Source organism: Atheta coriaria, unplaced genomic scaffold, assembly GCF_025399875.1.
Source record: "Atheta coriaria isolate IRGN ID8LTWV9N9 unplaced genomic scaffold, Caltech_Dcor_3.1 hic_scaffold_1_pilon, whole genome shotgun sequence".
Taxonomy (NCBI): domain Eukaryota; kingdom Metazoa; phylum Arthropoda; class Insecta; order Coleoptera; family Staphylinidae; genus Dalotia; species Dalotia coriaria.
Window position 1 is genome coordinate 1,768,402 of NW_027045443.1, and position 22,869 is coordinate 1,791,270.

Sequence of the window (22,869 nt, forward strand, 5' to 3'; positions counted from 1 at the left end):
CTTGCTTACAATTCATTCAATCGGAATCTATTTTAATAACTTCCCAGTTTATTCAAGCAGATTTGAAAGTAGATTGCTGTATTATCCTCATCATCAATACAGCGATAAATACAAATCTGTCTATTTAATTCACCTTTAAGTGTTGTTTTGCAGTTGTATACAATTTTATAAAATCAGATTTCTTTGTATTTCCAATGCTACACGTCACACTTGTATTGCCTGGAGTGTGAAGATGTTGCTAGTTAATTAATTTGATAAATTTAGTTACTGTACACGCTTCTCCAAGTCCACATCATATTTTTAAACTGATTAAGTGATACTTCTTAATGATGTTGTGAGCGTCGTGAATCAGTGGAAGTTTTTTTGACACTCCGAGGTGATAAAAAAGAAACGTGCTCGGATTAATTCACGTGTTTACTTCTTTTGTTGATGGTGCATTGTATTTACAATTTCGACCACTGAGACGATGACCGCATTCATGAGGAATGCCAGGACCTCAACGAGAAGTCCAAACAAGGCATGGAACACCTTCGCGCTGCTCTTATTGTTGCTGGTATTCTCACAATTCATAAATATCCAGACAGGTAAAGTTTAAGCGTTGTTCTTTTATTTGATTGAAATTGAATTGAAATTTGCGGTCATGCATGCCATAAATATCACGGATTATAATTTGATTCTGGGTTACAATGCGTTTTAGATGAAATTTACGTGGCGAATTTGACGCCGCAATGCATGCGATGTCTGTGCGTGGCAGCGACGAACTGTGATTTGACTTTGGGATGCAAAGCTGGTTACTGCGGGCCGTATAAAATCAGCAGGGTGTATTGGATTGATGCAGGCAGGCATGTCATGGATGAGGATGATCCTGAACGTGCCGGAGGTCAGTTTATTATAACTTATTTCCAAAATAAACAATAATTCGGTGATATTTTGTAGCTTTCCAAGATTGTGCCATTAATTACCAATGTGCACAGCGGATGGTCAAAAATTACATGGCGAAATATGGCAGGGTAAGTCTACAACGCAAAAAATGATTCTCTGAAGTGTTTTACTTTTACTTATTTTTAGGATTGTAACGATGATGGAGTCACTGATTGCACAGACTTTTCAATGATAAACTTCAATGGTGGCTGGCAATGCTCCCCGAGTTTAATGCGGGATTCCGCAGGACGAAACTGGACACTTAGATACAACCGTTGTTTACCTTCAATCTAACCCCAACCTTAAAAAAATTATAGAATCGTAGAATTAAAAAAAAAAACGCACAGTTTTATATAATATTTAGTCCGTTATCCATTTATTTCTTGCACTCCGTGATCCTCATCTCACATTCGATATTCAACACGTAACAGCTCATATACAAAAACGTACGCTTATCATTTTGGTAACACTTGCATTTCCACGCGAAAATCTTGCTGCGCAGCGCGCAAAAATGTGTAAATTTCGCACGGTTCGTCTAAAATAGTTTGAAATAGCATTGGTAGCTTATAACTCTCTTTAACTCTCTTAAATTTTATCGTCTCAAAGTTACAAAACTAAAATTCTATTCACATTAGTATATTATTTCATCTTATCGGGTAGTCATAGTCATTGTAGGTAGGTACAACTCGCGTACAACACTTACATGCCTATATAATTGCTAGGGTTTTGAAGTTTTAGTTTTCCACACATTTGCACGTCCGTCACAGTTTACGTGTTGACATCTTACCGAAATCATTACATTACATTACATTACTTGCTTTCATTGCCAGCTTTTTTGTTAATCATAACAATTAATTTATTACGTCGTACTTATTAGTTATTGGAATACTATTAGATGACTTAAGGTCTTACATTAATATGTTTAGTTTTACGTTTGTTTTTTTCTCTTTTGTTATTAGAAGATTATTGCCACATTTTGCATCTGCAATATTTCTTTGCTGTGTGTTGATTTTGAAACGTGTTACATTTATACTGTCAACTGTATACGAATAGTAATAGTGTGCCTCTAATCGCCGCCGCCCGCAGTCTGTTGTCCATTTTTTGGTTTTGATTATATTCGTTAACAATTAATTATTATCAGTAGATATGTACGTTGCTACAGGCATTGGGTTGTCCATTGTCCACATGGACACACATCTGAGTGAATTTTGATTACAATTGATGAACGTCTCTCGCTTGCGTTTTATTTTTGCAGGTATTGTGCGCACTAATCAACAGTTTTGGCACTTGTTAATTGCGTCATTCGCAATTTGTCATTTGAAGATTTTTTGCATTGTGTGGCTTTGCGCGGGCGCTTCGATTAGATGCCGGGTGTGTTTGCTTTTTGTGGGGACTCATTTGTTTGAACTTCTTTGTAGTTTAGTTAAAACGCTAAAAACATGGATCGGCATTCGTTTTCACATCACATTATGATATCGTAAACTAGTTACTTAGTTCAATTACGTTTTTGTTAATACACACGGCCCGTAGCCGGTAATTCTTACAATAAAAACAGCGGCTTTTTGCATGAATTCCCAATGGTTTTGAGTGAGATCCAAGAATGCGATTCAGTGCAGCTCACGAACTTTTTACATTGACTCTCGTTTATAATTTCATTTATATATTACACGCATGCATTCGCTCATCTGCATCTCGTTCGTTTTGATATATTTACATTAGTTTTGATTGCTATGTAAGTAATTAAACCGTTACATTAAATATGTTACAATAGAGTTGTATTCTATCAACGCTCAGCGCTTATTAACGCGGTGTGTATCCGTCAATCAGGGGATCAAAGGATTGAAAATCAGTCTAAAAATGCTCGCGCTCGCTTAGGCTCGAGATGGCGCGCTAATCATTTTATAAAGTAATTACTGTGTCACACATCGAGCTAAAAAACATCATCTACGTCTTGTAATCGTACTTCATGAGGTCTTGCTCTAACATGAAAACGTTTAAAATGGGTTCATCTCTGAGGGGCAGTTTAAAAATGCTATTAAGTTGGTTTCAAATATATAAGAAATTGACGAGTGGCTCTTTAATTTTGAGAATTTTATGATTTGGTGTCTGTCTCGTTCCTTTGATTACTTGGATGCTTCGATTCTTCACTTCGATTGACTTTTGAGGTTTGTCAAGCGCACGATTGTTTATACTTTGTTTTCCTTGATGGCGCCATCTTTGCATTTGCCTTTCTGCTCCTTCTTGGCGTTCTTCTCGTCGCGTTTTAATTCATTAAGGAAGAGCTTGTGCTTCATCTCCATGTGCTTCTCGGTGATCTCGTTCTTTTTGTTATCGATGCGCTCTTCGCTTTTGGTGCGTTCCTTGTGCTTGCGATCGCCCCACCAACGCTGCTTCTCCTTGGGCTTGACAGCGTCTTTACTGGTGGACGCAGTGGATTCGCATGGTGCTTTCGATGAAGAAGAAGTGGATCCAGAAGAACTGGCGGAGTTGGATGCGGAGGCGGCTGGTGTTGTTGAGTTAGGAGGTGCCACAACCGGGTCTTCTTCGTCCTGCTGCGGTAGCTTCTCGTATTTATACTTTCCTTTACGACTGCTCGTGGATATCCTTCCGGTTTCTAGTTGAGTAACTATTTTTTGTGCACATCTACACAGAGGATTAAATAAAATTTATTTTTTTTTATAAAAATTGTTAAAAGTTTACCTGATGCGAGTAGATGCAGGTGGTGGAGCATTGTGCGTGGGACTAGCAGTGCTGATTTCCTTGATCGGCGGCAGACGATTGACAGGATGACCATTTTTGTCACTCCTGCAGTACTCCTGCAGTTTCATCTTCATCGCATGTTGCTGGGAGCGACGAAGTGCTCCGGTGGGTTGCCGTGGATAAGCACCACCAAGGCAATGACCGCTGATACAGCAAGCGGCCGTGCCGCCCCCGCCTGCTGATCGGCAGCCAGCGCTGCTCTCGGAAGAACACGACGTGGAAGATATCGACGAGTTGCCGCTGCTGACGCTGTACAGACTGTCCGACTGTGGCACTGAGGAAGACCTGGAATTCACCGAGTAACCGCTCGCTGACGATGGCAAAATCGGACCAGTCTGGTAACAAAATAAAAAATTCAATATATTCCCAAGTCACAATTTGCATCTTATCACTTACCTTGAGTCTTAAAATCTTGGCTCTGCATATAACGCATCTGAGTGGAAGCAGACGTTGCGATACAGCGATTTGGATAGTCTTGACGAAGCACTTCCGGCAGACGACTTGATGGCCGCAGGGAGATGTCTGCATCGTCGCCTTGGCGTTGATGCAAATCACACACTGAAACAACACACCCACAACTGGTGATAGTAACGACAATAAATTGTGATTGCGCTATTGATGGCAAGTAGGTACGTCGTCAGGCCGGAATCCTGCGATGAACAAGGCAATGGGCGTCATCGCCGCATCGAGCGCGAAGCGTTCGTGTTCTTGACCCATTAACACTGAACAACTTTCTGCACTTACCTAGACGCGTTTTCATTTAAAAAAGACAAACACAATGCTCATACCTTTACAAGGTCCCAGTTGTGTTATATCAGTGAAATAATTTAAAATGATTGTCTATCACAAACATCAAAAGCATCAAAATATGTAGCGAATTGTAGTAAATTGGCAATTGCAATGAAGGCAATCCACTTTAAATTTATTTCATTTACGCGCTTTTCAAAGAGCTCAACACCGCGCCAACGTCACCGACAGACGCATGGAAAACATAACAAATTATTTTTTTCAATCGTATGTTATTGACAAAAAAATATCATGCGTGTGCTCTTGTGCACGAGCGAACAAGTTTGCAAATTAACAAATTAACCAGTTTGCATATGAACATGTGAACATGTGAACAAGGACAATCATTTTATTCACAGTTGGAAAATGGTGAATAAATGCGCAATCGATTAATTTTTAATTAAATTTTCGCTCGGTTTATTAGCAATAAAACGAAGTAGCTTCTCTAAAATGAAAAAAAAAACAACGAACCACTCAGATATGCATATGAAGTGCACATCTACATAATTTCAACTTCCTGTTGCTGTTGCCTCAATCTGAATGAATTGGAGCTGCTGCTTCAAAGTGTCCTAGTTATAATTGCAAATTGTTTGTAGTATTGCAGCGTTTACTCGAATGAATAATACTGGAGCAAGTCCTAATCATGCATACATCAATTTGTAAACGGCGCCTACCTCTTCCTCCTGACATGTTGCCAGTTCCGGTTCGTTCTCCTCGAGCTTGTTCAGCAATTTGTCCTGCAACAAAAACATATCTAGCGTCAAAACCATGCACTTTATGCAAACATATTCAATGTGTATTCCAAAATGTGTTCCTAATGTTTTATTTCGTACATAAGTTCTTTACACTTGTCATTTAAATGAGGAGGTGAGGATGGGTGACATGCAGTTTGTTGCCTCCTGTGGTCTGCGGTTTGCGGTCAGCTTCCGTGATCCGAATCATCATTTGCGCGTGGCGAAACATATCGTCAAATTGTGCCGTGCATTTTAATCTCGCCACTTTGCGTCGGCTTGTTTTGTTCGAAGTTGTGAGTTGGAGTTTGTTCGGACACTGCTCGGACGTTTGGTGTTTTACAATGAACCCGGCGTGTATTCGGTGTCGTCTTGCGCATCCGACAAGGTTGCGTGTTAAACACTTGCGCTTTCAACGTTTTGTTTGACCGCCGGCTTTGTTTCCTTCATTTCAATCGAATTGTGTGTACTCGTAGATACGCACATGGCGCGTGCGCGCACCACATGAAAATTGTCTGTTTAGAAGACGCAGAAGTGTCTCAGGTCGTGAGTTTCCGTCGTAGTCATTACCGATTCCCGCGACTCATTAACTTATACAACAATAGGCCACAACTACACGATGGATCCTGTTTACATCGATTGTAATCATTGAGAATGATTATCGCCGGTGGAAATTTTCACAATTAAAAAAATACATTCATTCCATTACATACCATTAATGTGAAGGTTTATCCTGATATATTACCGCACTAGAGTGATAATATTTCTAAATATAGTCAACAAATCAATAATGAACAATGTGTCGTACTCAAATGATAATAGAATTTTCTTCTATTTAGAAATTAATTTAAATATCAAAGTCCGCGTTTGACCAATCTAATAAACCCACGAAATAACATTAATTACGAAGGATAATTGCATCAATTAGGTTCCAATCAATTGCCATTTGAAACACGCGAAGTAAATACAAGCGCACACGGCAATAAATTGTGTAGTCAACACGTGCAGCGCACAAAAATGCTTAATCCCAATGTTTTGATTATTCTAATGAGGCAACAACAGCATTTGCATAAGTTTTAATTGTCAACCGCCCGCATCGAAATAGGTATTTAAAAAGAGTCCGCTTTACAAACAGCGATGACAGTTATGTAATGAATATCCGCACGAAATGTTTTGTTAACTTGCGAGTCGACAATATAATTGGATTCGGAGTGTTTATGGAAAGGTGAAAAGGTGAGAAACGAACATTCGGAAGTGAAAACCGAAGGAAACTCCAGCGCAACTTAAACTATCGCGTCACGAACCTCGAGAAAACATTGCGATTTTCAGATATGATGCAATTAGTGCAATTTTTGTTTGTTTTTGTTTTTGTTTGTTGTTTTTGATGAACAAGAACCGTCTTTTTGACCGTCGGAAGTCATTCTTGGTTGTGTGTGAGTGAATGTTGGCCAATGTTCGATTCGCTGACTTTCGTAATCAACAAATTTAACGATCAAAATTCATTTATTCATATAATATACTCATTTTCCACGGCGCGATTGTTATTGTTATATGAAAACTTGATTGTTGCGTCATTTTAATCGCATGGATACACGCGGATGCTATCAGTTTTGGAAGCTGACAAAATTGTGCATTGTATATACAAAATAAACGGCGCGCGCTTGTTGAAGGTGTTACTGTCCACTGGCGGTGGTAATCATTAAGCACCACAATCACTACGCAGCCTAGCATTAATAATGACATTGAAAAGCGCTCGCAAGTTCATTACGAAAGGCGACGGGCGTACGGGGGCTCGACGAGTCTTCACTGCGTGTTTTATCTGTGTTTGGTTTTTTTTTTTTTCGCCGGCGTCAAAAGACGCGTGCACCGTGATACAGGCAGAAAAACGCGCCGCACTCGCAGAAAGCCGCCGGCGCTCCGATGGTGCGGAGCTGCGTCGAAGACGACGACGAGAAAAAAACCTGTCCCGAAATTTGTGCACACACGAAACGCGAGCACATCATGCAGTTGGTGCGTTTCTTGCTGCAGATGCTCAACGCGTTCGGCAGCGCGCCTCCGCAGGATGTGCACGTGCAGGACATCACGACGCTGGACAACACCGGCGTGCGGCATGAACGCAACGCCAGTCAACCACCCACACTCGGATTCCAGGCAGCCGCCCCCAGGGCTGGCGGTGACTGCGAGCCCATCGTGCTGACGCTGGGTGAGTGCCGCTGATTGAATTGTTTTCATTAATACAAATCGCACTCGATGCCGGTGGACCTCATCTGATTGCCACTCGGCTGCGTATCGATTTATTAATTAAGAGAGTTATATGAATGGTCAATTAGCGTTGATGAGAATGGCATTTGTTGAAAATTGCAATTTGCACGTTACGAAATATTCATATTCATATTTGGGTCGTTTTAAATAAATAATACGCGCATAAAATTTTTTAAAAGTAAAAATCTCATCAGAGAAGTTTAATATTCTGCATTATTGAAGCTGAAAATTACATTGGATAAAAAGTCATTAAATCTTGAGAAGTAAAATACTAGTTATTCTCATCCAAACCTACTTGTTATGTTGATATGGTGCATTTTGTTTGTTTGTCTACATCCAAAAACTAGCTAAAACCCATATTAATAATTATTGAGTAATTAGCTGAGTTTGCATTTGTGGTTCGTAAAATTTTCTGGTTTTTAATGGCTCCAACCAGTAGCTGGGAGCTTAACACAACAAAATAAAAACGTTTATGATTTTATGTAAGTGTATTTGCGATAAATTTGGATTCATCATGCATGACTTTGTTGTTCTGATTTATGTCCCAATATAATTAAGTAGCTCAACATGCATTAATTGGATTTTTGATTCCTATGAGATTTTTGAATTTTGTCAAATCACAAATGCATTCCTTCCTAGTACTAGTAATGGATTACATAAAGTGTGTACCTAAAAACTTGAAACGCGAAAAAAACCTCGATTGTCATCGGCAAATATTGAATGTCTTTGAATATAAAAGGCGATAATTGCTGCTCGCACTGCTGAGCAAATAATTACTGTTTGGCTTCGACTGGTTTCCGCGCAATCAAAAGTGCGACGTTAATTAAACAATACTTGGCGCATGATGCCGTAAATGGTGAATCAATAAGCATCGCCAGGGAGAATTCACTGTGTTTGTCCATCGTATAAAACGAGCTGTTTTTATCGCACATTACCGTTAAGTCGATATTTTTCGAAATGAGTGCTTTCCTTGAACGTTGCTATCATCGCGTATCACGCCGTCGGTGAGTTATCGAAAGTACTTGGATCGGTAATTAATCATGCGTCATTAAGTTGTTCCATTGTGTGGTGGATTTTGTTGCCGGGCGTCGGGTTCGAAAAACTGCTTTCGAAGCACTCGAGGGCTAAAAAAGCGATGCACTTTCGGGCGCGATAAAATTCCTTTCCACGCGCGCGGGGCCATCCTACACCTTTTCGGCTGCTCACTTTATTTAAGTGGCAAAACATTCCGAACGTTTTCGGCCACGCCGGTGAAACCGTAAACGCATAAAACTCGCTTTCTTTTCAAGGACGTGTAGTCGGAGGAACGGTCCGAACGAGTTATTTAAGGTCGCCGAAGTACTTGCCAGCACGATGACTGCGTTGTTGTTGTTACACACGTTTCGATATGGCATGGTCATGACACGGTGCGTAACAGTAATTGCGGTATATCGGTATAGATATAGGGAGGTGTCTGATTTCATGCTCAACATGATCAAACGTAAACACAGCCCGGGGCGTAATAGTTTGATCAATTCAAATAGGAAGTGATCTAGACTAGAATCACGTTTATGGCGAGGACATCACCGTGACCCGCATAATGAATCTTTTTTTCACTCTGTACGCAGGCGTAAACAAAATCAAGCTGACGGCACGTCCGATCGGCAACTGCGAACGCTGCTGCAATATGAAGATGCGCAAGGACATCCGCCTCTTGCTCTACACGAAGAACAATCCGACTAATGAGATCCCGCTGCAAATACGCGCCGGGAGCCTGAAGCGCGCTGGTTTCAATCCCGACCATCCGACGGTTGTGTTTGTGCATGGTTTCGTCGAAGTGTGCAAAACCTCATCGAGTTCATACGCTATCCGTGATGGTATACAATCCAACAACCAGTGTAGTGGTTGTAATTTGTTGACTGAAACAATTGTGACGTTTGTTACAGCGTACATGGGCCGCCCGGAGCCGTACAATGTCATCTTAGTAGACTGGACCAATCTGTCCGCAGGGCCCTGGTACGGCCAGGCGGCTCAGAACACAATCGTCGTCGCTGATGTACTCGCCAAGTTCCTGCGGGCTTTCCACAAGTCGGGCGAGTTGTCCCTGGACCGCGTGCACCTGATCGGCTTCAGCCTGGGCGCGCAGGTCGTTGGCATGGCCGGCAAGCACCTGCGCGCGTGGCACCTTGTCAATCGGATCACCGGGCTGGACCCAGCGCTGCCGCTTTATCCCGTCAAAGGTAAAAAGCGATTTCCGGCTTTAATCTACGGTTGGAATTAATTGCGCTTCTGTCACATAATAGACGTGGCGCACCGCGTCACCAAGGACGACGCGCAATTTGTGGACATCATTCACACGAGTCCTTTACTGCTGGGATATCCGGTGTCAATCGGGCATGCGGACTTCTACGTGAATCCCGGGGCGGACTTCCAGCCGGGCTGCACATTCGAGGATCTAGTCTTGCGTAATGAAATCGATGACTATTGTAGGTTTCAAGTGAGATTCCAATGAATTATTTGCATTAAACGACCAAATTTTCAGTTTCCTGCAGTCACCAACGCGCGTGGAACACCTACGTTGATACAGTAAAGTACCCAGACAAATATCCTGCCTACCAGTGTGATTCGAAGCAAAGAAATTGCAAATTCAGCAATGTTTACATGGGCTACAATGTTTCGAGGTAGATGTTTAGTGTAGCACATTTCACAATCTGCAATATCTTGTGTTTCATTGTTTCAGAAGCAGCAGAGGAGATTATTACGTCAGAACCGCCTAAGAACCCCACAAACCGAGGCGTAGAAAACTCCTGACGAAGGATAAATACGTATTAAATGATAGAATAGCACCAGATACATATTTATCAGGTCGCAATCTGAGTACTGAGTACAATTTATGTATTTATGACCGATTCTTCGATCGGTAGCGTGTCTCTCCAATGGAATTCAGGTGACCTGTACATAGAAGTGCCATTTGAACCTAGCTGCTTTTAAAAGATTGGTGTCATCGTGCCGAATTGAATTGTAGCCGTAGGTGGCTGTAGATTGCACCCTCGTGGGGCCCGATTTTGTTGCCGAAATAAGTCGCAATAAAAAGTGCCAATAAAACTCCCCCAAATAAAACGCTCCAATCATCGATGGGCGGTAATGGTTTATTGCCGAGTGTTAAATTTTTGTGTTTATCTCGACGATGTGATATTAACAAACATAGCTGTAAGTACGCGTAAATCCAGATGAGAAATAAATGTGTTTGTGCCTCACCCACAAAACTACTTAAATTCAACGTTATTTAATCCATTGAAATTATTTATTTATTTATTTTGCAAATCGCATTAACTTGCGCTGTCCGTGAATTATAAATGTAATTTGCCGTGCTGTCTTACTAATGAAATATTTAATTTAAGCTTTGAGTTGCGATACTGGTATTGAGCACGTCAGATCCGATCCGGAGGATTACAATTTATTCAACGGTTGCTATAGCAATAACTAGAACTTCCCGAATGCATTGAATATTTTATTTTCTACGCCGGTGAATTTTTGATCGTGATACATTTGTAAGAATATTCATCACTTTCCGGGAAAAATCCGGTGGCCAATTACCGGCTGCAGCCGGTGCACGCGTTTGCACATTGAAATGATGAATCCAATGCATGAGGGATAAGCGCGTCGTTTCGTAGCAAACGGCCGCATAAACGCGACAAACGCCGAGGAATCATTTATAAGCGTCGTGCGCCACGAGGACGATTTTCGTGTGGCGGTCCGGAAACACCGCCGCCGCCGCCGCCGCCGACGGAATGCGTGAACATCGATTTTATGACAAGGCACGAAATGTAAATAGTAATAGTAAGTGAGTGGCTGGCTGGCTGGCTGGCTGGAAAGTCGGAAAGTGTTACAATCAACGAACTCGCCGCGCCGCCACGAACGAATTCAACGACACCGTACGTACCGGCGGCTTGAATTATTTATCGGGCGCACCGGCCACACAAAACATTATTAGCGTGATTATTCCTATTCATTGCTGTCGATGTTGACAACCCCAGTGATTTCCTCGCTCGCAACGAGTAGGTACTCGACGGCGCCGACTGTTTAAAGTGTCATGATTGAAGCCCTATGACTTGTTAAATCGTCGTGAAATTATTCAAATCACCGAGTTCAAGAAGCGCTTTGTCAATTACGTCGAGTAGTAGTGCTCTAAAATGCCAACGCCAATGTTTTTCAGCCGTTTTAGCAACACGAACGTTTTTCGGTGGAAGTCCACACGCGATTGTGAAAAAAATCAAATGAAAATGCGTCATTATTTACACACAAGGATTTGTTGCATGCGGTTAGTATGCAACGCATTTCTTGCGAATTTGCATTATTAGCATAAGCTATTTACGCGCAACAAGTAAGTATCAGCTATGAGATCATATTAACGGTTTACTTTGGTATTAGTACCAGCCGGAGTGCGAAAAAATGCGCAGATGAGTTTCTAGTGTTTTCACATAGATGTGGAAACACTCGATTTTGTTCATTAAAGCCACTCAATTGCTTTTCATTACGGTGGCAATTTCGACACTATTATGCTCGCGCGCGTACAAAGGGCAATGCGCGAGTGGAAGAAAATTGATTTTGACGTCATCATTATAAATCTACACCTAACGTGAGCCCGTACGCGCGCGTTTAACGCAATTATCTCGCCCCAGTAAATTAACGAACGATGGCATTAAATTAAAAACGGCGAGTGCCTCAAATTTCTTATGCAAATTTGATTGCGTTCGCGCCAGTGCTCTCGAATGTGCACTGAAACGCGCGATGAAAATGTGAACGGTTTTGAACGCGCTGCTTTTTTGTGTGTTTTATAAGCTTCGATTTTATTTCAGGGTTGACGCTGTTTTAACGATATGCAAAAAAGCGGGTTTGACCTAGTAAAATGTTTAAATAAAAAATATCGGTTTTTATTTTTTGAACGCAAAAAGATTTAAATCCAGTGATTACCGATTGATTGGCAATTCAGCGCAATTACCAGCGCAAAAAATATTACAAAAGACAGTTAAAAGCTTTTTTAACAAGTTCAAGGTTGTCTCAGTTTTATATTCAATACAATTTCGTAATAAATCAAATTCTGACGTTTCTTAAATAATGTGCTTTATGCGAAAGTTAAAACATCAAAAACTAGTAGAATGCGAATCGATTGCGTGACTGCAAGTAAAATGCGATCGTGCTAAAAATGACAATTAATTAGCTCCCAATCGGCTCGAGCTATTAAGCGACGCGAAGCTGTAGTAGGAAACGCGTCGGCATGAAAGCTTCGCTGGAAACTTGCACACCCGACGTGTTACGCAGCAGGCCTGCACGTGATGTCCAACGCCAATCCGAGAAACATGAAAACTTATTGCATAATCCACATGTTTGCGTGGCATGAACAAATCCTGACAATCGCAACAAGAAATCAAGATTAGAACTTAAATGAATTAGCCCCACACGAACCAATCACCATTAGCAAAATGCTAATCCACGTGACTCATGATGAATATTTCCCGTGACGAGAATTTCCCTGATGTCCGCGTTCGTATCCGAAATTGACCACTTAAGCAACCGAAACAAAACCTTGTCAACTTTTGGGCGAATCAAGGTTACAGCGAGAAACTGATTGTGATTTTTCGGTGAGTAAAAAAATCATTAAATATATTAGGTACCAACACGCAAAATGAAAATAACAAAAATTAGTTTAGTTCACTTGGAAATTGAAAACTTCACCAGCAAAGGTCACAAAGTTTTCAATTACTCATACAGCGAATAAATGACATTCGTAATGATGCAAATGATGTAAAAGTCAAACATTGCAATGTTTCGCATGAAAGAAAAATGATGATTATTTATGACGTGCATTTTGTTGGATATGCAAATATCATAGCAATCGTCGCAACTGATTAAAACAAAACAAAACACCGAAATATGAAAATATTCACACGACAGTATTTGTGTAAATTTTTTTTAAATTGTCATTAATGTACAGAGACGCGTAAATCGTTTTTTTCTTTAAATTCAAATTCTACCATTACTAGGGGGCCGAAATTCATCAAAATGAATAGACGGGTGATAAACATTCATCGTAAGTTCCAAATGACTCATTAAACAATCACATTTTCTTCCCGGAATTTGATTTTCAGTTATAAAGCGTGGTTTAAGAAGCATCACCACAATCGCGCATGATAAAGTGATATCTTTCCAGGAAGAGGAGAAATATGAGCAGAAAAGTTGCCGTGTGGCTGTGCTTGGTGCCCAGAGCACAACCGGCAAGGCTCTGGCATTGCTCCTCAAACAAAATCCACTAATATCGCAGGTATACCTGCATGACTTCGAGAGTACGATTGGTCTTGCTGCTGATTTGAACCACCTGGATACACAAACCATTGTGTTTGGTTTTACTAGGCAGGATCTTCTATGCGCGCTGAGGGTAGGACAAAAATCAGGATGAAAATTCATTGGAGAAAAATTCTGACGTTTGTTTTACAGAATGCTGACATAATAGTCATGTTGGGTTTGGAGACGATCAAAGCCGACTCTCCGTTTGATCAAAAACTAAGCACCGAGGGCAAACGTATAGTTGAATATGCGACCGCTGCTGCTCTACATGCTCCCAAGGCGATCTTCGTGGACTGTGTTGTCCCAGTGTCCATCACCCTACCAATTATCTCCGAGGTATACAGGCGCAATCATTGGTACCACCCCGGAAAGATCGTGGGTTCTGTCTCGCAATTACAAGTAAATTTTGCTTATCCGCTTATTAGTTTTATGTTTATATTTTTGCTTTTTGTTTTTTATTTCCTGGTACTAGATGCGTTTGAATTCAATGTTGGCGCTTCATCAAAGCCTCGACCCTGCCTGCGTGCACGTCCCATTATTGGGCGGCCCCGAAGAGGATATTGTGCTGCCACTCTTTTCGCGCGCGGCACCACAGCCCATGGGTGTGTCCGAATCGCACTGCATGATCAACCGCTTCCGGAAGGTGGACACCGACGCATCCCCCTACGTCACTTCGGACGTGAAGCACGAGTACGCACCGCACGGTAACGCGTATGCCATCAATCGATTACTGTCAACCATCGCCCTGGGTTTAATGGGAGATTCAAAAGCCATTTCGACTGCGTTTGTTCGCACCAACCTGGTTGGAGCATGCAGGTGAGTGGTCATAATAATTTTCTTGGATGGTTTTATCATCAATGTGTTTTTTTTTTAAATTTAGACATTTGGTAACGACAGTATTGTTTGGGACGCAAGGCATAACGTACAATTATGGCGTGCCTAGACTGACACAATTTGAGCTACAACTTTTCGAGAGAATAACGTTAGAGCTGAACAATCGTGAGGAGATGGCCAAGGGTTTCCTGGAAGCGATATCTGGAGATGAGCAGTTGCTGAAGAGTCAAGCGGCGGCAACGGAAGCGCTCTACTTCCCAGCGACTGTATCGTTCTGCGCGCCGGACGACACTATCATTTACGAGACGTAATTCGCCGCTCCACTGACCACTCGACACAAGCTATCACTAGCGCTCTGACGCATTTATGAAAACTCAAATTCTAAATTACCAAGTTTGCTGTATTTGTTCCGACATGCCCTTTCGGTGTACTAATAAACAATGACAATCATACGCAATTTGCAAAATATTTCGATTGCTATTTTGTTTTGTAAACTAAACGCAATAGAGAGGAATGAATTAAATATATTTAATCAACGGAAAACTCTCAATAAGATGAGATATTTGAGTTTTATTTTTGAGTATTTTTGGAAACGAATATCTTCTAAACTAAATGAGATAGCAACCAAAATTTTGTACATTATGAAAGATTTGAAAATTCTCTATCAGGTGGAATTTTAAAATAATTTAAATTAATGTGGTAAAAGGTCTAAAAACGCGACTAAAACTGGTGAAAATTGCAATTTTTAATTTTTTTGATAATTTATTTCCACGATTTTCGACAGTGAATATCTTTTGAACTAAAAGAGATAGCAACTAGAAAGTTATAGATTATGGAAGATTGGAAAATTCTCTATCGGATGGAAACTTAAAATAATTTAATTTAATAGGGTAAAAGGTCTATAAACACGACTGAAAGTGCAAAAAAATTGCAATTTTTCAATTTTTGACTATTTATTTCAATTGCGAATATCTCGTAAACTAAAAGAGATAGCGACCAACGAATTAAACATTATGAAAATGAAGAATATTCTTTATAATATGAAATAATAAAATATGTAAATTTTAGAGGGTAAAATTTTTCATAAGGAAAAATGTGCAAAGAAGCGGAAAATTGTGAATCCTCGTGGAATTCTCAATAAAATATGGTAATTAGAGGGGCAATTATTGACCATAATAAAAAAATACACAAGTCTTCTTAGTTTGTTTTTGATGTTTGCATTGACTTACAATTTTATTATTCAAATGCTGCAATTCACGTTCGGTGAGGCGTCGCTTGGCATTCTCCTTCCGCTTGCGCTTGTACTGATTGTACTTGTAGAAGAGATACATGCCGGGTAGGGCGAGCACCACGAAGGGCTTCATTAATGGGTTCGGCGCTTGCGGCATTTTTAACGTCGCTCCCGCAGATTCGCCGAGACCTTCTGCAACACACAAAGGAGAAAAGAGGACGTGAGTTAATATTAAATCAATATCCATTTGCGATTGGCGAGGCGCGCACGCGGCTGCCATGCCCTGGCGGCCTGTGCCAGGACACCGATTTTCGTCCGCTTCGTTTTTCATTAACAACATCATTTTTCTTCATTCGCGTTTTGTTTTCAATTCGTTGTTTTGACAGCGCGATTCGGGAAGCATCCGCGCGCGCGCCGCTATAAATAAACTATACGAATACGAATCACTTTCGGCCTTGTGGATGCGCGCGAAGCAGCGGAAATCTTTTTGTGCGCGAAATGATTTCCATCGCAAGATTAATACGCTTCGATTACGACCGAAACAAATCATTCCAGCTAGCAAGTCTTCGTATGCAGCGAACAATTTTCGTTTAATTATTCACAACGCATGTGAATGTCGTGCGCCGCTCAAATAAACACACACAAAAAACGAAAGAAAGCATTTTTTGTTTGCTTGGCGCGCGCGTGTTGCGTCGCGAATAATAATACATAATAGGGAGTAAAGAATAAAGAATTAAGCAGCGGTAGCGAATGTGTAAGCAACGGCATGTTGGCCTTGTCCTTCGCAGGCTCTAAAGTCCTGTTTTCGCACGAGCGCAGCGCGAAAAAGCACTATGAAACACACGACTAAGTGAATGTACATAAAGGAAATAATATACAGTAAATATACGCCGAGTTGTGTATAACACGCAATAACTTCAAATTTGATCATTGCCAGCGTGAAAAAATGCTTCGTTTCAATCCATTTGGGAATTCATCTCCGGGCGTTTAACAAATACGCTCATTAGAAATTCCAAGTTGCATGCAGTGATCTACGAGTGTGCAAACCGAGCAAAAATAATGTGGGCCTTTTTAAGGCAAATGCCGAATGCAGCCGCGCATAAGTCACTCGACCTGCTACTCTGTATATTTATTTATAAGCAGCTCTGCGTGAAGCAAGATAAGAAAACGCCTAAGAAGCTCTCCTTCCGCGAGGCTGGGGAAGATGGAGGTGCTTGAAGGTCGAATTTATATTCTATCCCGATACCTTTCTTCAAGCCGTACGCATTCGAATAGATGGCCGACGTGCCATGAATAAAAGAATCGTTTATTAAATCCAGCGCCGAAAATATTCATTAGGAGCGTGAAATTTGCGCGACATGCGACATGCAACATGCATATTACTTGTGTCCGCGTATTTAATTAATGTTAATTTGACGTCACGTTTATTTATTACATCTGCAGAGGTGTTATTCGGAATTAAAGTCAATTTAAACACGCAATACGTTTGTTGTTTGTTCTCTCCTACAATGAAATGTTTTCACTGCGCTTTAAGGCGTCAGTGTTTTTCTAGTGCTTCCAATCGATGAATAAATAATAGTCCACAAAAGAGTGATATATCGTCGTGATATCGTTGTGATATGCAATATTGGAACGCGACGATACATCGCCGATCGGCTGAACCAATTACTCGACAATGAAATGAAATTATCGAACGGGCGCATTTGCACCGATCCGATATGCAATTAATCATCGTGGCATCTCTACAGTTCGTCGGCGGGGCTGTACCAACGCCGCTTTGCAACGCGCCGCTCCAACTTGCCAGTGATGGATAATAATGAGCCTAATGAAGTTACTCACACATCGCTGAATATTACACGCAGTTACTGGAAATCTACACCTGTTTGCGCCGACTGGAAAATCTTGCATTTTCCGCGCGCGTTTGTGGTGCTATACTAGTTTGTTTACAACTTGTACTAAAGTTTTGTAGTTTCACGTCCCGCGCCTGTCTACGACCTGCACTGGAAAACAACTTTCCGAGTGTCAAAGTGTTTATGAAACTTTCGCAATTATGCTTAGAAAACATACACAACGGACGGATCAATTGTTGTATAGAATTCTGCTTTGACCCTTCAACAAAATTTATCAAATATCGGAATATTCATAAATAATTTGACATTTGGTCGAAAAATCAAACGACGTGAATAATTCACCGACCGCAAACAAAAAAAACGTGGAAAAAATCTCCCGTCGAAGTCCTCCTGTCAACAAACAAATTATTTTTCTCTACAACTGCTTCGATCCGTCGCATATGCTTTGTTTTGATGCCAACATCGCTCGACTCTAGAGTTTTGTTATTTCCAGCTGAAAAAATACATAAAACTACTCGCTCCTGCTGTACGCTGTTAATAAAAGAATCTCGCCAAGCAGAGTTGTGCGAAATTGCGATTACAATGCGCTGCAGAACAATGTGCGCGCCTGACACGGCTCAAAAATAAACCCCACATCGCCACGCAACGCGAAATTTAATTAACGTGATAATGGCCGGCTGCGAAAAAGAAAAAAATTAAGCGATGTCATTATGTCATTTTATTCGCGGCGTGTAATTATGATTTATGATTTGCGCAGGTTTTTATTAAATAAAAGCGAGATATTACATCGAGGAGTTGATTGTTGTTGTTGAGGGGTTGAAAGGTTGAAATGTGACGAGGGAGGAACGGTTCGGCGTGTTCCGCATTCGCCTGTAGTTCTGCAGTGAAGCTCCGCAATAACATTTTATCTTGGCGGCGAGATTCGCATAGATCTTCATGCAGATACTTTGGAGTAGAGTCGCGTCGAGTGGAGTTTCATTGTGCATCGATTCAATCTTCAGAGTTTTGCTGCTTCGCTTGAATTGGTACGAGATTGTGAGTTGTTCTTGATTCTTAGTTTGACTATATTGTGAGATATATCGTGCTAAACTATGGAACTTTTCTTATTCTTGGTTACTTTGCTCTGTTTAGTGCGTTGAAGAACTGAGGGCATGCATTAAATCGTACAGCAAGCATCTGACGGAATGAATTTTCTCGCAGGCATGGATGGTAAGGATATGGTAGGCAGATGGTAGAAGGATATAACTGGTGATAACTTCTCGCTTTCGATTATATTGTGCGCGCCGTGGTCTTAATGGACCTCGCGGACTATTTACGAGCGCATAAATTGCGCCCGCCTCGGACCTCGACTCTCAAACCGCTCTCCTGCTTCCCGAATTTCTTGTTAACCGGGTTTTGGAGGTGCGAGCGCGCCGCCAACCAGCCGAAAATGGCAAATCAATAAGATATGGAGCGCAATCCGCGATCCGCCGAAAACGGAGCACGTTAGGATGGAACGTAAACACGCATAGTATGTTTGGCGGCGGTGGCGGCAGCGGCGGCTCTCGTGTTTATCGACATAACTGTACAATATTGCAATTACGATTGGATTTGCATGCGGCGCGCGCGCTAATGACGGACACATTATACCGGCGCGCAACTTTCAATATCAACGCGTAATTGTGCAATCAGCGCTGATTGTATATTAAATATGCTGTCATATTGTGCGAGAATTAATTATGCGTAACACAATGCCTACCTGGAAAATTCAATATGCGTTCAGAGACGATTTGATTCTGATGGGTGAGATTGGAAATGCTTTCAGGACTTATTGCTTGTTACATCCATGCCGCTTCGACGTTTCTTCAACCATTGCACAGGCAGTAGTTAAATAAAAAACACAACAATAAACGGCGAAAAATTTGGCACTTAAAAACTTAAAACTTAAAGATTTGTTAGTTTGCTTTGCTGAGATTTTTAAAAGTTTAAGCGTGAATTGCGAATTCACAGCGTTCGTTTTGTTTGCACGTTCATATTTCAAGTCTGTCTACGTCAAAAACCAAAACAATTTATTGCACTTTTTACGAGCTTCTCGATCGGATGATTTCGGCAGAGTTTGCTAGTTTAAATTTATGCCAGCGAACGTAAGGGGTTCTTCGATTTAGAGCGAGTGTTTTCCAGCGGCTCGAGACGGCGCGGCGACGACGGCGCGTGACGCCCCCCAGAATACCATCTCCTCGTGCATCTCCACCGTGGGCGCAAGTTTCCTCTCGCGTCGTTTCGCGGGCGGCGTGTTACATTTTCGAACTGGCCAGCACTCGCAACTGCACGCCAATCCTCATGTACCCATGTCGGTGGTGCGGCGTCGGCGTCGGCGGTGGCGGCTGCGGCGAGAAAGCGGGGGACGGTGTCGCGGGAGACGCGCTCGCTCGCTGTGCTCGTCGAGGGGGGCGAGGGCGGCGCACGAGAACGGACCCGCACCGGAGCGGGCGCGATGCTATACTGCGGCGCCGGCGGCAGCAGCGGCGGCGGCGCGTTCGATAAATAGATCCGAGTCGCGAGAGAAGCGCGCCGCGCGTTTGGTGGGGGGCGGCTGCGTATGTGCACCAACACAGCGGGCGCACGCACCTCGCGCCGCGTTCTTTCGACTGCGGCGGCGGCGGCGGCGGCAGCGGTCCGACTATCGACGCAGGCGTCCCGACTCCACGCGCCTCGCGCTGTATTTGCATTTTGGGGAAACAATGCTGGCGCGTTTTTTTTTGTTCCTTGGATCTTGATTCTGATAATATAAGCAACATGACCGGTAATGGTAGGAGGTCAGGGTAGAGAGCAGGCCCAGACCTCCGGAAAGGTTACCCTTAGTTGTGAAAGAAACTCGCTTCCTAATGAATCATGACCAGGAAATCACAAACAAAAGTTGCTCCAATTCCTCTAGATCCACCTTTGTTATCCAAGTTCTTGGTATTCCAGCGGGTACCATGATGAAACTGTTTCTTGCTGTGTGATCTCCCTCCTCAAATAAGCCCAACTTGATTGTGAACAAAAACAGATCCAGAAAAACAAAATTGAGCCAAACCCAGTTAACATTTGATGAAACCTCCACCCTGGGAGGTCCCACCCCTCGTCTACCCATCGATTATTTACAGTTTCATTTCGCAATTTTCCCACATCTCAGGATTGTTGGATCACCGCGCTATCGAAGCAAAAGAAAAAGAATTCCAAGCTGTTTCGGAATGCCACGTCGTCCATACCGATCCTCCGCAATATTGCTCGGTATTATCAGTTCGGATCGTTATTCCTAGTATGGATCACAAAGGTAGACAAAACAAGAATCATCGATTGCGCTCGCTGCGAGGGCGAGTACCTGCTGCACTCAATTCCTTGTTCCTCGTTCCGGCCTCCTTGTTGTTCACAATCGGGGCGCAAGCGTTAACCACCACTTCCCTTCCCCCATTGTCGAAGAACGCAAGCATGGCATGCAACATTGGGCATTGAACTCTGCATTTTCATTTGTGCGAGCGCGCGCGTCTTTTTTACAATTTTTACGCGCCTCAATACAACGCGCAATAAATGTTGGAAAATTGCGCAAAATACGAACGCAGCGGCTACGCTTTAGTGCTTTGCCTCTGTGTGTGCGTGCACTGTTCATTTTTCCTATACGAGCCAATTTAGGGCTATTATTACTACGTACTTTTCCGCGCGCGAGTGCGCTATTTGGATATTTATGTCTCACATAACCGCCGTTCATGTCGACTTCAGGTACACGCTTGACCTCATGTACTCGGCTTGTAAACACGCTTTACACCTATATATTCGAAGTACTTACCAGTGTTTGAAAAGAGTCGAAAACAATGACGAAGCTATTTGTGTGAAGAATCGAACTCCAATTCGGAAACTCACACAAACACACAAAACGAAACTCCGGCAAAAAAGAGAAAATGTTTTTAACTGTCGCAAGCCAGCAATCAACAATGTAAACAGTTGCTACGTTTGTTGTTCGTGTCCGCAGACATTAAATTACATCAATCATATCGAGCCCCTCGATAAGCGCCCGCACGAAACTATCTCCCAATTCGTATTCCATGCACGCGTTTGATGAATCGAGTCGAGTTTAAAGTTTATGTCCATCGCGCCGCGGGCCGCTTTTATCCGCGGGTTTATCGCCGCGCATTTTTGCGCTCGCCGGGAATTGTAGCGTTTTAACATTGTAGCTTATAAGTATCCGGCGTGCTGTGGCGAATGCGGCGCACGGTGGGACATAAATTCCCAACAATTTCCAACTCGTAGGACTCCCGAGACGCGTTCGCTTCCCGCGAACCACGAGAACTTCGCCGTCTTCCCGCCGCCGCCGTTCATGTTTTATCAATACAATGAGCATTGCACTCACCTAAATTCCGGCACTGTTTGCACATTTAGCAACGGGAGGTATAGGTGACCCGAGGTGGCAGGAACAGCGGGAGCGCAGGAGTTATTAAGCGAATAAAAAGAAGCAGCAGAAGAAGAAGCAGCCGGAGCAGAAGTAAACTAAAAGGGTAGTGGTGGTACTCGCAGGTATGTAGGAAGGCAGAGTACTTGGCTCGCTTGCTCGTCGCTTTAATAAAATATTCAAGAAAAGTGGATGTTCCGTCTTCATTTTCTCGTTAAACTTTGCCTAGCGCACGAAGTTCGCCTGCCCGCGACCTGACCCGTCGCGCTGCTCCCCGTTAACACTAATTAAAAGCTGAACGAAGCGATAACTCACACCTAATTCGGCGAGAAGTACATCTTGCATCTGAGCGTTTCATTATTCACACGAGCTGGTCGCCCAGCGCTGGATTGGGGTTTGCCCGGTTGCTCGGTTTGTGTTTCACTATTTATAACGATTTTTTGCCGGGTCCGTCCCACCGCCGATGATGAATCATACATCAGCGTCGCATAATTTACCAACAAGGGGTTGGTCACGTCCGGTGACGAACGCTTGGCGCGTTCGCGCGTTCCGTACGCATATCTCGCGGCGACGATCCGCGGCCACGTGCAAAGTACATTGTTGAAACATTTTAATAATTAAATTAGAATGAAATGATAGCGGCACTTTAGCCGTGCCCTCGAAATGTTCCCAGTGGGACCTGCGTCCGGCCGTAAAAAAAGCGACCAGTGTACACATACCTACTCTCTCCGCACGAAAAAAGCTGTGTGTTGTTTTCGAGCGCTA

At 42.5% G+C, this 22,869-nt stretch overlaps 4 protein-coding genes across 6 annotated transcripts; 3 read left to right on the forward strand and 1 right to left on the reverse strand.

Annotated features, from left to right (window-relative positions):
* Positions 1-451: 451 nt before the first annotated feature.
* LOC135791395 (uncharacterized) lies at positions 452-2,152 on the forward strand. Its single transcript, XM_065301792.1, has 4 exons — positions 452-584; positions 698-880; positions 937-1,010; positions 1,069-2,152. Exons 1-4 carry the CDS (start codon positions 467-469, stop codon positions 1,213-1,215), a joined length of 522 nt encoding a protein of 173 aa, XP_065157864.1. The 5' UTR covers positions 452-466; the 3' UTR covers positions 1,216-2,152.
* Positions 1,269-21,566, reverse strand: LOC135791378 (mediator of RNA polymerase II transcription subunit 1). Of its 3 annotated transcripts, none has more exons than XM_065301773.1 (6): positions 21,505-21,566; positions 15,848-16,041; positions 5,142-5,204; positions 4,078-4,239; positions 3,622-4,016; positions 1,269-3,564 (listed from the first exon to the last, which is right to left on the reverse strand). In XM_065301773.1, the coding sequence occupies exons 2-6, from the start codon at positions 16,004-16,006 to the stop codon at positions 3,108-3,110; spliced, it is 1,236 nt and encodes a 411-aa protein (XP_065157845.1). In that variant the 5' UTR covers positions 16,007-16,041; positions 21,505-21,566; the 3' UTR covers positions 1,269-3,107. The 3 variants fall into 3 exon arrangements, with proteins under 3 accessions (XP_065157845.1, XP_065157837.1, XP_065157852.1); XM_065301765.1 differs by lacking the exon at positions 21,505-21,566 and adding an exon at positions 19,438-20,152; XM_065301780.1 differs by lacking the exons at positions 15,848-16,041; positions 21,505-21,566 and adding an exon at positions 5,314-5,834.
* LOC135791350 (endothelial lipase-like) lies at positions 6,893-10,719 on the forward strand. The gene is made up of 6 exons (XM_065301736.1): positions 6,893-7,401; positions 9,068-9,316; positions 9,386-9,679; positions 9,743-9,925; positions 9,982-10,120; positions 10,180-10,719. The coding sequence occupies exons 1-6, from the start codon at positions 7,119-7,121 to the stop codon at positions 10,214-10,216; spliced, it is 1,185 nt and encodes a 394-aa protein (XP_065157808.1). The 5' UTR covers positions 6,893-7,118; the 3' UTR covers positions 10,217-10,719.
* LOC135791360 (malate dehydrogenase, mitochondrial-like) lies at positions 13,244-15,161 on the forward strand. Its single transcript, XM_065301746.1, has 5 exons — positions 13,244-13,530; positions 13,589-13,875; positions 13,935-14,183; positions 14,257-14,600; positions 14,665-15,161. The coding sequence occupies exons 1-5, from the start codon at positions 13,503-13,505 to the stop codon at positions 14,927-14,929; spliced, it is 1,173 nt and encodes a 390-aa protein (XP_065157818.1). The 5' UTR covers positions 13,244-13,502; the 3' UTR covers positions 14,930-15,161.
* Positions 21,567-22,869: the final 1,303 nt, after the last annotated feature.

Excerpts from the sequence above, each read along its gene's own strand:
- LOC135791395 (XM_065301792.1), top strand. The coding sequence starts at position 467 with ATGACCGCATTCATGAGGAATGCCAGGACCTCAACGAGAAGTCCAAAC. Across the intron at positions 585-697 it reads ATTCATAAATATCCAGACAG|ATGAAATTTACGTGGCGAAT; the intron begins GTAAAGTTTAAG and ends AATGCGTTTTAG. Across the intron at positions 881-936 it reads TGATCCTGAACGTGCCGGAG|CTTTCCAAGATTGTGCCATT; the intron begins GTCAGTTTATTA and ends GATATTTTGTAG.
- LOC135791350 (XM_065301736.1), top strand. The coding sequence starts at position 7,119 with ATGGTGCGGAGCTGCGTCGAAGACGACGACGAGAAAAAAACCTGTCCC. Across the intron at positions 9,317-9,385 it reads TTCATACGCTATCCGTGATG|CGTACATGGGCCGCCCGGAG; the intron begins GTATACAATCCA and ends CGTTTGTTACAG. Across the intron at positions 9,680-9,742 it reads GCCGCTTTATCCCGTCAAAG|ACGTGGCGCACCGCGTCACC; the intron begins GTAAAAAGCGAT and ends GTCACATAATAG.
- LOC135791360 (XM_065301746.1), top strand. The coding sequence starts at position 13,503 with ATGAATAGACGGGTGATAAACATTCATC. Across the intron at positions 13,876-13,934 it reads ATCTTCTATGCGCGCTGAGG|AATGCTGACATAATAGTCAT; the intron begins GTAGGACAAAAA and ends TTTGTTTTACAG. Across the intron at positions 14,184-14,256 it reads GTTCTGTCTCGCAATTACAA|ATGCGTTTGAATTCAATGTT; the intron begins GTAAATTTTGCT and ends TCCTGGTACTAG.
- LOC135791378 (XM_065301773.1), bottom strand. The coding sequence starts at position 16,006 with ATGCCGCAAGCGCCGAACCCATTAATGAAGCCCTTCGTGGTGCTCGCC. Across the intron at positions 4,240-5,141 it reads CAACATGTCAGGAGGAAGAG|TGTGTGATTTGCATCAACGC; the intron begins GTAGGCGCCGTT and ends GTGTTGTTTCAG. Across the intron at positions 4,017-4,077 it reads CCAAGATTTTAAGACTCAAG|ACTGGTCCGATTTTGCCATC; the intron begins GTAAGTGATAAG and ends TTTTGTTACCAG.